A 16,519-nucleotide genomic window follows, 5' to 3' on the forward strand; every position below is an offset into this window, starting at 1 on the left:
GTATTAAATAGTTCGGTAATGTGATGAGAAAGGAAAATCTTACAACTCAAATTCAGCTCTACTGTAAACAAATAATGTAAGAAATCCAGTACTTCAATCGTCAACTTCTATGATTTCTGAGACACATCCAATTTTGCAACTTAAATTGACTTAAATTTACATGAATTTCATTTTAAACATTCTTAAAGCCTCAGTTTTTAAGCATTAACCTTTTCTCATTTATGCCTCTAACTTCTGGAGAAAAGATTATTAAAGATTATTAGACTGCCCCTTTCCCCCAAAAGTAATAAGGTTTTAAGAATTAAAATCTTAAAGAGGACTGGGTTGTCTGCATATGGCAAGGATAATTGAGGGAAAAGGTAAGGACTGGAAAGAGAGGTCATAAATATACACAAAAGGATTCATCAATGAGGTCTGTGAAGAATAATTTAGATCAGTAAGCTTTACGATGTGGAAAGCTGGCATTGTAGCACAGACATTTACACCTCAATTAAAATTAAAAGCACCCTGCAAAAGCTCTGACTCACTGCAGCTTCCAGCCTAAGAAAGTGTTACTTGATTATACTTATTTAACTGTCATCTGTTAACAGAGTAAAAGAAAATCATAATATTAAAAAGGGTGTTAATGAAATACTTACTTCGAACTTCATATTGATTATACTCCACTGTCTTCAGCAGAGGGTGAGAGAAACAGTGCCACGGTAGCTGTTTTCTAACTTGAGGCAGCACGTAATGGGTTACAAAACCTACGAAGCCGACCAATGCATACAACACATACTTGAGAGCAGGCTAAAAGAAGAATAAAGATGAGAAAATTAAGCCATTTTGAGACCTACAAGAGAACTTCTAATTTGTCAGTTCAATTTTTCATTTGATAAGGGAGAATAGCAAAGTCAATTTTAGAATCTAAGAATTAAACATCTGTTTAGAGTTAACATTTCTACATTATGTAGTTTTTCTGATTGAGTCAGCTATGATATTACAGATACTTTAAAATGTGTTTACTCCTTCTTTGGTATTCACACTATCGTAGAATGAGAGTCTCTTGAGGTATATTGCTTGCTACTCTAAGAATGTTCTATGTGACTTGCAGAGCAATGTATTAAACTGTTTTATCAAGTAGAGATAAAGGGCATGAGTTACATAAAACTGTAAATCTGAGCGAAGAGCAGATTAGGAAGAGAAAAAAGTATTCTTTTTTGTGCTTTCACATGGTGTATCATTAGAACAGGGTTCTTATTATGCATGACTAAATTCATAAAAGAGGAAATCAAGTACCATCAATTCAAATATTCAAATTAAAAGTCACATATTTAGAAACTCTGGAATCTCTTGGACATGAAGAGGCTTCAATCTGAGCCCTCAAGACCCAATGGACTTAGCTCAGCTTGCAATTGTTCAAATTGGAAGAGAAGAAAAACAGGCAAAATGCTAAATAAAATTAAATAAATAACCTTTGCTTCTGGCCAAATGGAATAATAGGGATTTACTCTTCCATATGAAAACAACCAAAACAGAATAAAATATGCAAATCATAAGGAAATAAACAGTGAACCCTGAGAAAAAGGAAACCAGATGAGGTCAGTGTCAGGACTGTCCCCATTTATTGCCTCGAGAGAGTTCCATTGTTGCAGTGTAGGGAGGGAAACCCACACGAAGCCTGGTACCCTGCGTTGAGGAGATGGAACTGAGAGACTGGACAGACAGAGGCAGCTGGAATTCACCACAACAGACAGTGTACTAAAGAGAAAACTGCACATAGAAATTTGAAGATCTGCAGAGGATCTCCTTCAAATATTCAGGGGAATCAGCACAAGTGTGTGAGGAAACTACATGAAACCAGAGAAAGCATCACAAGAAAGAATTAACGAGAGAGTATCCAGCACTCACACAGGGCTAGGAATAGTGCCTGTTCCCACAGCCAGACTGGAAAAGCTGAAGAGTCACAGGTCACGAGCCAGATACTCCAAAGGCTGTTGCCTCACTTGAGGGAATATTAGCCCTACACTAAAAAATAGCGCTGGTTTCACCTCAGATAGCTTAAAAGCAAAACCTGAAAGGATCAAACTGTAACAAGTAACTTAACAGTGACAAAAACCAAAATTCAAGAATATTTCTAGAAATATAAAAATATCCAATACCCAACAAGGCCACATGTATAATACTTGGCATCGAAAAATGACCAAACATGCAAAGAATTGGAAAACTATGGCCCATGAGGGGGGAAAAAATCAATTAATCAAAACCATCTCACAAGTGACAGAAGGTAGAAATAGGAAATAAGGACATTCAGAGAGTTAAAACTGAATTCCGTATGTTCAAAAACTTAAGTAGAAGCATGGGAGATTTAAAAAAAAAAAAAAAAAAGACTATGCAGAGGTACACCACAATCAAAATGACACCGTGTGGAAATAGGTAGGGACCTGCACAAAAGAATGAAGAGCACTGAGACGGTGAGTGCACAGCCTACAGATAAGCAGAACTGTACAAGAGGAACAAAACCTGAGGAGCCTCACCAACACCAGGACCTGATTTAGTTGTGAGGTTCTAGCCTCCAGCTGTATTGGAACAAGACTTTGGGGAGTTCATCTATGTCAGCATTATGGACAAACATTACAGTTAAATCAGAAATGAGTCCAAACAAAGTTATTTTCCCTCAACCAAAAGAACTAAATGATTCCTTACCTGCAATACTGTGAACACTGTGCTTACGTGAATAGCAAAATACAGCACCCCAATTACAATGCATACTACTAGGTCAGACTGTAAACGTTCACTCTGAAATAAAACAGAATTACCAAATAATTACATAAAACTTAAAAAAAAAAATTTCCTTTATTCCCAACTGGCAAAGTTTAAGAAACAATTTTTCACTGGTCCCATTTTTTAGCACTTCTAGATCTTTCTTACACATAGTAATTAGCTACAAGTCTTATTTTCTTCCTCAATTTCCTTATATTTTAGTTTGACACTGCAATACCAAGGAAACTCATCTAGTTTCACACACAAAGAACATATCATAACAAAGTCTTTTTTATAATGAAGCCGTATATTTTTCCCCCATTGGCCTGTAAGTTTTACTTTTAGATAAGGGAAAAGGAAACGAGGTACTTAAGTTACTATATCATTTATAGGGCATATCCTTTTGGACAACAAAGTTTTATTTTCATTGGTCTTTTGAAATGTTGAAACTGCATGCATATGTCCTATTTTAGTTACTGGGTTTGGGTTCTTTAGTAGTTGTAGTAAAAACCAGAAATCTTGATATCTTTGGTTGATGACTGACCCATAGATTTACACTTTTAAGCTAGATTCTGAAGTATCCTACTATATTTAACATGAAATATCCTTTGTTAACACGGTAACTAAAGTCAGAAAAAATTGTTTAAATTATATCTTCAAGTAGTTTTGTATTTCTAAAGTTTTCTAAAGAATATGTGAACAGCTCAAGTTCAGTGATGGTAAATAGTGTCTAATTCAAGACCTGTATACAAGTTCAGTCTTTCACAAATGGAGATTATCTAATATAGTAACTTGGAAAAAAATTTTAGTTTGTTCCATAAAGCAAATGTGGCTCTATAGATATCATTTTCAAATATTTACTAAAAGAATGCAGGCAGCATTAAAATTCACTAAATTAGAAAAATTTTTAAATGACCTCATTACTTAAGTATATTAAATTAGTATAGGTTCTCTCCTTCAACCAGGAAAATAAACACAAACACAGACACAGTTTTCAGACTGCCCTTAAGAAATAAAACACATTAAAAGGCTAGCAGATGACTTACAAGGACACGGTTTTTATAAGAAAAAAAATAACAACAAAATCTAATTTATGTTAATATTCATCTTCCCAAATCCCAGTCTAAATCTGAGTAGGATTAAGAATTCTATAAACAATGAAATGACTTAATTTCACCCGATCTAAAAATGAATGTTTAGCATACTATTCTATATAGAAAATAAGTTTGAGGAATGTATATGTCTTACATGTTAAAAATTTTAAATAAAGGCAATCAACAATGTACAATATATAACTCTCTAAATATAGTTGTAATATATCGCTATAATTTTCCCCCAATTACTAAAGGCCTTAAAAAAGTGTTCTCATTATATAACATGATGAACTGTCTAAATTTTAATTTTAAGTGATTTTTTAAAAACTTACAACAGAATTTCTAAGTTTTTCAGGCAGTGGATCTTTTACTTCAGAAAGAGGGTCTTCTGGATTTTTTTCTTCTGTTTTTGGAAAAACCTTGGATTGCACCAAAGAGCTTTATATTTTTGAAAAAGAGAACAGAAAATAATAAAAAATACATACATAAACTGAAAACCAGCACTTCAAATAGCAATGTTTATAATAAAAAACCAATTGATCCAAGTATACTTAATCATTAGCAAATGATAAATTCTAAAAACATTTAAGATGTCATAAATAAGCATAGTGAGAATATTTTTATTAAAAAAAAAAAAGCTTTAATACTTAGAAGAAGTTAACAAATACTCTCAGCCAGTGTGGTTACAATGACCCATAATTAATTTATTTTGAAACCAAATATAGATTAAGTCAACAGCATTTTGTAAGCCACTGGGAAAACGAACCTTGGAAATTACATCAGAAAGAAATGTCAGCTTATTTAAATTTCTTTAATTCATTAACAACTGATTTCACTTACAAAAGCACAGATGGATCACTGCTTTGGCGGCTGAGATGATAGGATACTGCCACTAATAAACCACAAAAAATGGAGAAAAGTACGGGAATATGCTGGCCATCCCAAGAATCCTGTTGGAGCGAAAAAAAGTATGACAGAACAATGTGCTTCTAATTTATGATCTACCATACAATCACTGGATGTCAGTATTTCGGAGAAAGATAACTAAATTCAACAAAAACTTTTTAGCCATATTATTAATTGCATTTTACTCCAGATAAGTTTAGATTTATTACTTTCTGATGAGCTAGAATCTAGCTGCTAGGTCATCTGGAGATTTGTTTTCGTACTAAAGCTCTATTACATACTACGAATAATACATGTGCTTCTGATACACATCACTGCCAATTTCTTTCAGGTCTAAAGTACTTTTAAGCTTATAGTAAACTATGTTCTCCCTTTTGAAGAACAAAATAGCTTGGTGTAGTAAATTTCTGATTATGTAATGATGGAGTAGGAAAAGGCAACACATGATACAACTCATCAGGCAAAAGAACATGTTAACATTTGGTGTGCTCCTGTAATATGCCATTATATCTTCCAGAGTATTGAGCAGGCATTCAGTGTTTCCTGAACGAATGAACTGCATATTCTCAGAAATAAATAATACAAAGACCAGCTTCTAAGGCCAACCACTTCTAAGGCCAACACAAATATGTGGCAATGGCATCTCCCAGGGTCCGGTCCTCATCCATTTCCTCTTGTCAATCCACATTAGCAGTCTTCTTCTTACTCTTTACCTAATTCTGTTAATGAATTCCAAATCTACTAATCACTACCTCAAACCTCTCACATATAACTTCCTACCATGCATTTCTGGGTACCTCACAAACTCACAAACATCAACAAATAAACATGTCCAAATGTAAACAATCATCTTCCTGACTAAACACCAAGGTTTCCCATTTTGTACATTAGTATTACTACCTAACTAGATGTACAAGCCAGACCCTACCCAGAAGTCATCTGGAGCCTATTCTGGCTCTTTTCTCTTTATCCAGAGTCCCCAAATATATTCACTGCATCCAATTTTAATTAAGTCCCGCATAATTTCAAAACTGTAGCACAACAGTCTTCCTGTTTCCCCTCCTTCCTGCTTATATTTCCATTTCCTTCACACTGGGGACAAAGTCATCTTTCTAAAATGCACTGCTGATCACTTCCTTGCCATACCTCAAACACTTCTGAGTCTTCCATCCCCACCCCATCACGTTTGGATAAAAGATATTTTATCTTTTCTCACAGTGATAAAAGACAGTATTTCATAACCCAGGCGACTGCCTATCTTTCCAGCCTGACTGAAGGCCATCTTTCCTCATGTCCCCACACTTCCAGCAATTCCAAATGACTTGCTGTTTCCTATACACAACACAGCTTCTTTACAAATCCATGGCCCTTCTTCCTCCTTTGTTTCACTTAACTAATTCCTATTTGTCCTTCTAATTTTAGGTAAAAAGCCATCCCTTGAGAAATGATGAATCCCTTTAGGCTGAACAAGATAATCACTTCATTAGTACAGCCATAACACTGTTTTCCTGGCCTCCATCACGCTCTAGTGAAAGGTTGGCTGACTTATGAATCCCAACAACATGTAAGCTACTTAAAAGCAGGAAATGGTGTTTAGCATAGTCCTGGGCACACAGGGAACATTTTATAAATGCCACTGAATAAATGGAGCAAGGAAGGACGCTGTGAGTCACTCTGCAGTCCTCTCAACCTGATCATTCTGATTGTCTTGCATCAATCACAAAAAAGAATAGTACCAAGGGTTGAGGGTTGTTTATGAAAAATTAAAATTTTTGTTTACAATTTGGTAACTATCTTTTGAAAATAAACCGAATAAGGCTCATCCAGATCCTTCTAAACCAACAATGACATTAAATTTCAGTGCACTAATTTTTACGACAATGTATCTTTTTTTTTCTAAAAAATATGGAACGCATCACAAATTCTAACACAAGCATAGGGGTCATGCTAATATTCTCTGTATCGTTCTAATTTTAGGGTATGTGCTGCTGAAGCGAGCATGAGAATGTACCTTAAATTGTAGTCCTTGAACTTACTCTCCGAAGTTTTAAGAAGTCTTGATATGAACAGTAGTTACATATATTCTTAACTAGACATCTAAAATTGATTTCATGTTCTGTTATTACCATGCCCACTTCTATCCCAGAACAGCCCAGGTTTTAATAATTTGTTTCTAATATTAATTTGATTTTTGCATGGAAAAGGACTTTCTTTTAATAATGGTTAACTATGAAATTGCTTTCAAATTCAAAGTAAATGAGAATAATGTTCAGCCTATGAAAATCATAGAAATTTAAGCGAAAGTGACACTAGGAAAAAAGGTCATATTAGTTAATTTAAAACAATCTTCATATAGAAAAATGGCCTTAAAGACAAAACATACTACGTGTTGCTCACCTTTAAAGCGCCATAACACAATCCATACAGTAAGGCTACTGCTACAATGCTACAGATAAAACTGTACAGAGCTGCAAGCAGGCTTGTAGTGGCTAGATGGGACAGAAAAAAGGAAATCAATATTTTATAAACATGATGAAAAAAAACATAGCTTAAAAGGGTACTGAAAAATATTTAAAATGGTATAATATTGACTATAACTAAATACTTTTCATTTGATTTTTAACAATTGAATTACTTCATCTGGTGCTTTCAAAAGATCTTCAAACAACAAAGATTTACTATTCACAATTTTTGATACAAGATAAAATATATTCACCTTAGAAGTAATGAACATTTATACATAGCAAAAAAATCTGTACCTATATTATGTTTCAAGAATGTATCTTATTATATTTACAAAAGTATGCAAAAATGAAGCTTGCAGAGAGAGGCCTGAAAAGGAACTGGAGATATATTAAGTATTCACTGGAAGATATTAGTCTATGTAAACAGAATCTGTGTTACCCACAGAAGTAAATTTGCATTCCCATGTGTTAATTAATTCTGATAAAAAAGTACAGATCTGAATAATTTCTAACAAAAAAATGAAATCCAATGGGATACTAGTAATAAGGAATAAGGGCTGGCTATTACAGTTAGCCTTTATTTTTAAAATATGGATACACAGATTTTCTTTAATGGTAATTTTATATGGTTCCATAAAATAAATCTACAGGAAAAATTTTTCTTTAAGAGATATTAAAAAATTAGTGCCTTGCACAAGTCTGTAAATTATAATGACAAAACCCACAGTTATGAATAACCTACACTAAACCCTCTCCATAGTATTTAGATTAACATAGCACGTACAACAGTCCCTAAATACTGAAATTGTCTTCTACCCAATAAGCTGTGCTGAAGACCAGCCCAAGTTTTAATTCACACCTCTTTCAAAAATTTTTCAAAACATCAACAATGTTCTAGATACACAGTAACACAGAAAAAGCTTAGCTTCTATTTAAAATTTAAGTCATAATATCAACCTTTTATCAGCAGAAACAATTTCAATGCATATATTTGGAAGATAAAGGAGGATTGCAAGTGTGAAGTATGAAGAGAAATGGTCTATGAAGTTACAGTAACTTTTTTCCCTTTCATATTTTTTCTCCAGTTGTATACACATCTTTCAGTAAAATTTTAAATGGTTAAACCAAGTAAGAGTATATTTTAACTACAGTGGCTGCCCATAGGGCTATTTTAAAATTCTGCAAACCATCATCTATTCCAGAGTAACACTGGTCTTACTTATTTTATTTATTTTCGTTCTTTCTTTTTTAAATTAAACTTTATTGGGGTTGGTCTTACTTATTTTGTAAATGAAGTATACATCTCACAGGGAAATACATTTCTAAGTATTTCAATTCATACCCATACATTCTATCTACTCTAAAAACCAAAGTACTTCTAAAAAGCTTATTTAATAAAATGCTTTTACTGAAAGCATTCTGGTTTTAGTGTTCACATTTTAAAGATAAAACAAAACACTAAAACTAAATACATAGACATCCCAAATGCATGTACCAGTTCACAATCCAAATATAATGCCACATATCAGAGCTCAATCGATTTGGGATAGATGACCTTTTATAAATATTTCATAAGTCTATACAAGTTCCAAGTAAACTCACTATAACTTTGAATTTTAGGCAATAGTATCATCACTTCTTACAAATCAACTGCATTCATTATTCCTGTTTCAATAAAAGCAGACTTGACTGATTTTTCCTATCTATAAATTACTACTCTGTCTTCAATTATTAAATAAGTGTATTTTTCTTTCTAATTTCAATTCTAAAATGAAAACTGAAAAAGCATTTTAATGTTCAGTTTATTACTTAATGATCTGTCAAAGTAACACTGAAATCTTTAATTTTTATAAGGAAGTACTCACCATTGCCACCAAAGATATGAATATCCAGTTGTTCACAAAGGTACATTACAAATGTATTCACCTGAGGCAGAAGACCAACGAAAAATACTATTGGGAAACAGAGGGTAAACACTACAGAAGGAAAGAAAAGCATATTAAAAATAGTGTACCTCATCCATCCTTTTGTTACATTTGAGATCATAAAATAAATGATAAAAAGAAATCCAAAATTAACATACATTACTCAGTGATTTTCTTTAAAGATATCATTTTAAACTATTTCTCTCAACTATTTTCATATGATAGGAACCTGAGACATAAAATCCAAAGGAAACTTTCCTTCCATCATCTACTTCAAGAACAGAAGGATTACTGTAATATTTGTTCCTCATTAGTTTCATTCATAATAGTCCTATAGTTCTGTCCCTCACTGAGAAGATTACAATAAACAACAAAATACGCCTATTAAAACTAATTCAACCTATATAATTGATCTACTTATCAGTGAACTAATTGTACACAAGTAAATTAATGTTAAGAACTGAGATACTTTAACAATGACTTACCTATAACTAAATCCCTGGCTGATACAAGCACCAGTGGATTGGTGAAAGTTATTCCATATAATCTGAACTTGGTTGTAGTAAGGTTTCTGCTACCATAATCCAAGAGCCAAATAAGACCACAACATAAACAGAAATAAACTGGTCTACTGTAGGCAATGATACGATTATGACCCTGAAAATGATATTAAAGTCAGTTTAGTTAATTTTACGAGTCACAACTAGCTATTAAGATCTTTGATGGCTTATATTCTAAGGATCAAAATGTTTCCATATGGAAGCCCAGTTTCTGACTGTAACAGAAGGGAATTACAAATATGGAAAGGAGGAAGAATAGAATGAACCCTGTGATACTCAATTAGAGGCATCACTATGAACTCATTTTTAATATGCATATAAGTAGACAGATATAATAGATGTGTTTTGTGTGTGTGTGTGTGTGTGTGTGTGTGTGTGTGTGTGTGTGTGTGTAGTTGGCCCTTGAAAACCCCAGGGATTATAGGGGCACTACAATGCCATCTTACAGTAAAAAAATTTGTGTATAACTTTTGACTTCTCAAAAACTTAACTGAAAGCCTACTATTGAGCAGAAGCCATACCAGTAACATAGATAGCTGATGAACACATATATTATGTTGTATGTATGATATTCTGCATTCTTACAATAAAGCTAGAGAAAAGAAAATATTAATAAAATTATTTTTAAAAAGAAAATCATAAGGAAAATACATCTACAATATTTATTGAAAAACTGTGTATAGGTGGACTAACATAGTTCAAACCTGTTGTTCAAGGGTCAACTGTATACATGTGGGTGCATACACACACACACACACACACATTTCCTAGTTTTACCCACTGAGAAGACCTAGAAATAATGACATTCTAGTAATAAAGATTACTAGCATCCAGATCTTAGTTTGTAAATACCATTATTTACTAAAAAGAAACAGGGCTCCATAGAGAAAAGGCTGGTTTCAGGCTAGGGTAGGAAAAATATAAAATGTGCTTGGAAAACTTTTTGTGCCAAAAAAACCAAAAGGAAGTACCTAAAGAATAATAAGGATATGTCAAAAGGACACAGAAGATGACATGATGGCCCAATGGCTAAATTAGAAACAATTTGAGCATCAAATTAAAAAATGATAGTAACATTATATGTAACCATTGAGTAAAAGAAGAATCCATGAATCCACAACAATACAAAAAAATAAAGACATAAGGGAAAGTTATTTCTTAAGAGTAAAAAGTCAATACATGTAGAGGGAATGATGAAATTAGAAAAATCACTATTTGGCAACCATCAAATGCTAATCTGATTCAGGCAAGAAACATCAATAGATACTAAAAACAAGTGAGTGCAAGTCTGCAGGGCAACTGGACATACACAGTCTCCAAGTATCTCCCTATAAGATACTTATTAACCACAACAGAAAAATAGTAACATTACTGTAAAGTAGTGGGTCTCAAGGGAGTGGGAGGGGATTTTGACCTCCAGGGGACATTGGGCAATGTCTGGAGACATGCTGGTTGCCACAATTGGGGTGGGGGTGCTACTAACATCTAGTAGGTAGAAGTCAAGATATAAAGCTAAATATCCTACAATGCACAGGACAGCACCCCCACCCACAACAAAGAATCTCCAGTCCAAAATGTTAATATTGCAGAAGTTAAAAAACCCTGCAGTCACTACTCTTAACCAAAAGATCAAAGTTAACATCACCAGCGAAAGGATAAATCAACATCATGTGCTTCCTGATTGATGCACTGAGAACACATCACTTTCTTAGCGTTCCCACCAAAAAAGCATGACCTGTATCCAATCAAGAAGAAACATCAGACAAACTCAAATTGAGGGATGGTCTAAAAAATAACTGGCCTGTACCCATCAAAAATGTCCATATCATGAAAAGACAAATACTAAGAAACTACTCCAGATTAAAGTAGGCTAAAAAAGACTAAATGCACAATCAGGGATTTTCTATTGCCAATTGAGAAAATAGGAACATCTAAGTAAGAACTGTAACTTAGAAAATACATAGTATTGTATCAATGTCAATGCCCTGATTTGGTAATTATATTGAATTAATGTAAAGAAATGCTTTTGTTTCTAGGAAACATAGACTGAAGCATTTAGAAGTAAAGAGGCATCGTGTCTCAAACAGTTCAGAAAAGTGTGTGTGTATGTGTATGTGCGTGTGCAGGGAGAGAGAGAGAGAGGGAAAGAGAGAGAGAGGAACTAGAAAGGGAATAAGGAAATATGGTAAAATGTTTAGCAGGGACATGGGTGAATAGCATCAGGAATTCTTTGTACAATCTTTGCAACTTTTCCCTAAGTCTGAAATTATGTCAAAATAAAAAGTTAAAACCCATACTTCCATCTATCATTACACTTCAAAAGCATTCTTACAAAATAATAAACAATCAGTTGAAAGAAAATCATCTGCCTCCTTGTTTGGTTTTGCTCATCTACTTTCATTATTAAGTATCTCAGTGTATGGGAAAAAATAATAAATATATTCAAGAAAGAAGACATCATCATAAATTGTTCTTGGAGTTTGATTTTGAACTACTTTAAAGAGAATGCCCTTTGGTCTTTCAATTAAATTAACACAGGGTGAGGTCTAAAACCGAAGCACACTTCAGGTCTAAACACCAGATCAATGCATTACTTTTTTATTGTTGCTCCTAATGATTACTTAAGCAAAATAATACGAAGTTTTTCCTACTTCAAAATTCTGTTTTTCAATACTTATTCATGATTTATTCTTCCAAATTTACTAAATGCAAGTCATCAAATAATCGTGAGTTTATATGAACCATGTCTACCTAATTGATAACCTCCCCCTGAAACAGGCTGTCAAAGTATGAGTTATTATGCTCATTTTCAACCAGGATTTAAAGGCCACGATTACAATGCCATTTTTATTTCATGCTAATAAATCACCTATATTTCTAGTAGTGTGTCAAGACTTAGGTGAGAAAATAATAACATAAATCTTAATTCAATCTGACATATGACCCACAAAAGGTTTGGATGAATGTTAAGGAACTATGAGTTACAGGCATATGAGAGTGACTTACATGTCTGGGAGAAGAAGAATCTGGTTGAACACTCTAAAAATGAAACAGAAAGGTAGATTATACTACTGAAGTCCTGGTAATTTTACAAGCAACTTTCAAAGTGCCTGAAATAATCTCAAATAAATGTTCCACAGCTAAGAAAGGACCTAGATTAATTCTGTTGAAACATCAATAGAAGACAAAAAAATCAGCTCGAGATACTGATGTCACTGTGTTATTAAAAACATCTCAAATCGTTCCTGACTCTTAAATTTATTTTGGTTAATAATTTGCATCTCGCTTAATGTTTCTGAAATGGCATATGGTAGATAGATCCATTACTGCTTGGTTCATTACTACGTATTAAGTATGTTACAGTAGAATGCTTTCTACCATTCCATTCAGAAAATGCACAAAACATGGGTTAGCTTATAAGAATTCTAGTTCTGCCCACAAATTCCAAGCTTACTAAACAATTCGATGGTATTTGTATTAAATACCGTGTTTCCCCGAAAATAAGACCTAGGGGGACAAGCAGCTCTAATGCAACTTTTGGAGCAAAAATTAATATAAGACCCGGTACCGTACCGTACCATACCCGGTCTTACATTATAGTAAAATAAGACCGGGTCTTATATTAATTTTTGCTCCAAAAGATGCATTAGAGCTGCTTGTCCGGCTAGGTCTTATTTTCGGGGAAACACGGTTATGTTACCTATATTTTCACATCAAAATCATCAATTAAGTTAAGCTGTATCTTTGTAAGAAACTTTATCAACTTTCCATAAAAATTTCCAAAAGGTATTAGGATACCTAGTATCCTAGGATTAGGATTTCCAAAAGGATATTAAAAATATCCAAAAGGCAGCTACTTCCCAAATCATGACTTTTCTCTCAAGTCCCAGTTCATTTCCAATAGTATACCAAACCACTTGCTTAGGATGGTCTATCACCACCCTACAACTCCAGATTGGCCCAAGTTTACTGAGTTTGGCATGTGGTCCTTTACTGGATATGAGACGGGGGAATCTTGAAATTCTTTCAATTCCAGCATCTATCCTCTAAAAGCTTCTGTTCCAGCCTTTCTTATTTCTGGTTATGACATTACTGTTCTTCTAGTCAACTCGTAATTTTAAAAAGTTCAGTCATATTTTACCTTTTCCATATCTGACTATATTAACCGAAAAGCACTGGATAAAATTAATGGGACAAGGGACACTAGAGGCGGGGAATGAATTTAAATGGTTTAAGGCAATAAAGGGATGGATTAAGGTGGTTGAAATCGAAAGCAAGAACAAAGGCCAGAAATTTTAACATAGGATCACCACATTTAATCACAGTAATTTGGAAGGAGTAGCTCTAAGATTTTGAGTCAATATAGTATTGTCAAAAGCAAAGCAATGAGGAAAGGAAAATCTTTATCAGAAGATAATGCTGTGCTATTTTTCAAATGTGCCAACTGCCTGGCAGATAGATAGGACTAAAGCTTGTGAGAAAGGTGAAGACTCTGAGATATAAATCTGGACATAATTCATGTGTAGGGGCAACACACAAAGTAAAAAAGGATGACTTCACTAGCAAGGAATTGCAAACTGACAAGAGGGCCAAATAAAACCCTACAGAATTCTCATAAATTAAGAACTGGTCAAAAGAACAAAGAGGCATCAACAAAGGAAAATAAAGTTATCTGAAAAGTAGGATAATCATCAGGGTAATATAAAGTCACAGAACAATGAGGACAATATAAAAACAGAAGATAGTATTCATTGGTGTTAAGTGATGCAGCAGTGACAGAGAATGAAGACTATTAAAAGGACATAGATTTGAAAATTTCAGATTATTAGCAACCACAAATTATTACAATTTCAGTGCTGCAGTGAGGCAAAAAGTATGGATGGGTCTTGAAGAAATGAAGCAGTTGACATTAAGTGGTATATTCCTGATGTCGATGATAGACATGTGGGCAGCTGATGGTATAAACAGAACTAACCAGTTTTCGGAATGGGAAAAGGTTCTTCATGTTAGCTTGTATGAGGTAAATAACCAACACAAGAAGGGTATTTATTGGCGAAATAAGAAAGGAATGGGCACAGTCCACAATGATTTTGCATGGAGGGTGAAAAATTTGGTATTTGATTCTTCCATTTTTGGAGAACTTAAAATTGGTAACATTTGATATTTTATAGCCATTATTAAAACAATAGCAAAGGGACACCAATCTTCCTGTTTTCAGTGTCCCAAAGGACTATATATACCAATTTTGACATTATTGTATCTAGTAATGAAGGATTTTAATAAATTTCACCTACAGAACAGAACACTTAAAATATGGAAGTGGGAGGGTTAATGTTGGCAAATTAAAATGAATTTCAAAAACACAAATTCTTATTTTTAACAAATGCCCAAATATTTTCTTTCAACACAAAAAAATAGCTTTAAAGAAGCTTCATTTATATATCATTATTTCTTAAAGTTTGTATGTCACTTTTGTTCCCTACCCAATCTAATGTAAACATCTGAGAAAAAAATTAATCAAAAAATTAGCATCTTACAATAATGTAATAAATGGTATGAAACCTCTGCTCTTTAACACAAATCTTATTCCATATTCTGAAAAGAAGAGAGATGCTGGTACCTTAAGTAGTGAGTATTGACAGCTGGCTATAACCAGGCAGAACTGGAACACCCAGATATCTCTGAAGAAGCCTTGTATGAGAAGAATAGACCCCAAAAATGCCACAAGAATAGCCAAGATGACAGCTAACACATTTTCCAGGATCTCACGATTTCTGTAGGCAGAAAAATTTATAAGTATATCATCAATATAAGCAATTAATCAGAGTGAAGTAAGAGAAGGCATCAATGTGAAGTTCATGTTATGCTTCCTGAAATATTTTTATAGTATTAGGTTTGAATAAGATTTTCAATCACACTGAAAAAGAAACTAACTTATGTGGGAAATTAAAACAAATTCTTATGTGTAAACAAAACACACTATAGTAGATTGTGTAGTTTTAATTTTAATACATAATATAGTTTTCATTTCTATTTAAAAAAATTTACTCTTAACATCTGCTTTTCTATCTGTCAAATTTGTTGCAAAATTACTAACCTACCAGGATGGCAAATAAAGGACCTATACAGAGAAACAAGTTTCAAAAACAAAATCTCAAAACAGTTTCTAGAAAATTAAATTTGAAAGTTGTTGGTATTTTATATGATAAAGTTTGTAACCAAATTTTGATACCAAACAATTTCATTTTCCATATCTCTAAATGATGTGAAATAATCTGAAAAGCAATTTACTAGAACTACTACTAGGACGTTCCATATGTTGAGAATGAAGGTAGTGATAAAGACCATCAATACTGTATCAAAGTTGCTGACAGTTTTACATTTTATTGAACTGACACTGTAAAAGAAACAATCTGATGCCAAGATATTACACAGTAATGAAGATGATTTTTATGTCACACCAAAAAATAAGACCCAGTATCATTATTTCTTGAGGAAATTTTATCACAAAATGTTAAATACTATAAGTCTTTTTTTTTTTTTAAAGAACATACATGACATAGGAAAACACTCGACACAAAACTGTGTGCATAGGAAGATGTAAGTCCTGTTACTTACAAGACCCACAGTTATAGGTTAATAAAGACAATATATCACAATGATACTACTTATAATGTCTCTCTCTGTGTGAAATGATTATGAATGGTCTCTTTGTCTTAAAATCTTTCCATATATTTAAGTTTTTATAATGGGTAAAGAATTACTCTTATAATCATAAAAATGCTTTTATTAATTTGTTGTCAATGCCATATTTATAATAATCAATT

General features: G+C 33.1%; 1 protein-coding gene and 1 non-coding gene across 6 annotated transcripts in view; both read right to left on the reverse strand.

Moving 5' to 3' along the window:
- The window catches only part of PCNX1 (pecanex 1), a 134,405-nt gene that overhangs the window by 35,170 nt on the left and 82,716 nt on the right, over window positions 1-16,519 (reverse strand). For all 5 annotated transcript variants that reach the window (XM_033107017.1, XM_033107018.1, XM_033107019.1 and 2 more), the window contains 9 exons: window positions 15,313-15,466; window positions 12,699-12,731; window positions 9,618-9,789; window positions 9,073-9,183; window positions 7,140-7,231; window positions 4,677-4,786; window positions 4,169-4,274; window positions 2,686-2,778; window positions 639-789 (listed from right to left, as the gene is read on the reverse strand). In XM_033107017.1, coding sequence (XP_032962908.1) covers window positions 639-789; window positions 2,686-2,778; window positions 4,169-4,274; window positions 4,677-4,786; window positions 7,140-7,231; window positions 9,073-9,183; window positions 9,618-9,789; window positions 12,699-12,731; window positions 15,313-15,466 — 1,022 coding nt within the window. The remainder of the gene's footprint in view (window positions 1-638; window positions 790-2,685; window positions 2,779-4,168; window positions 4,275-4,676; window positions 4,787-7,139; window positions 7,232-9,072; window positions 9,184-9,617; window positions 9,790-12,698; window positions 12,732-15,312; window positions 15,467-16,519) is intronic.
- On the reverse strand, window positions 6,642-6,743 carry LOC117024251 (U6 spliceosomal RNA). The gene has a single exon (XR_004423337.1). It is a non-coding gene; the product is annotated as a U6 spliceosomal RNA (small nuclear RNA).

This window comes from Rhinolophus ferrumequinum, chromosome 6, assembly GCF_004115265.2.
Source record: "Rhinolophus ferrumequinum isolate MPI-CBG mRhiFer1 chromosome 6, mRhiFer1_v1.p, whole genome shotgun sequence".
Lineage (NCBI taxonomy): Eukaryota > Metazoa > Chordata > Mammalia > Chiroptera > Rhinolophidae > Rhinolophus > Rhinolophus ferrumequinum.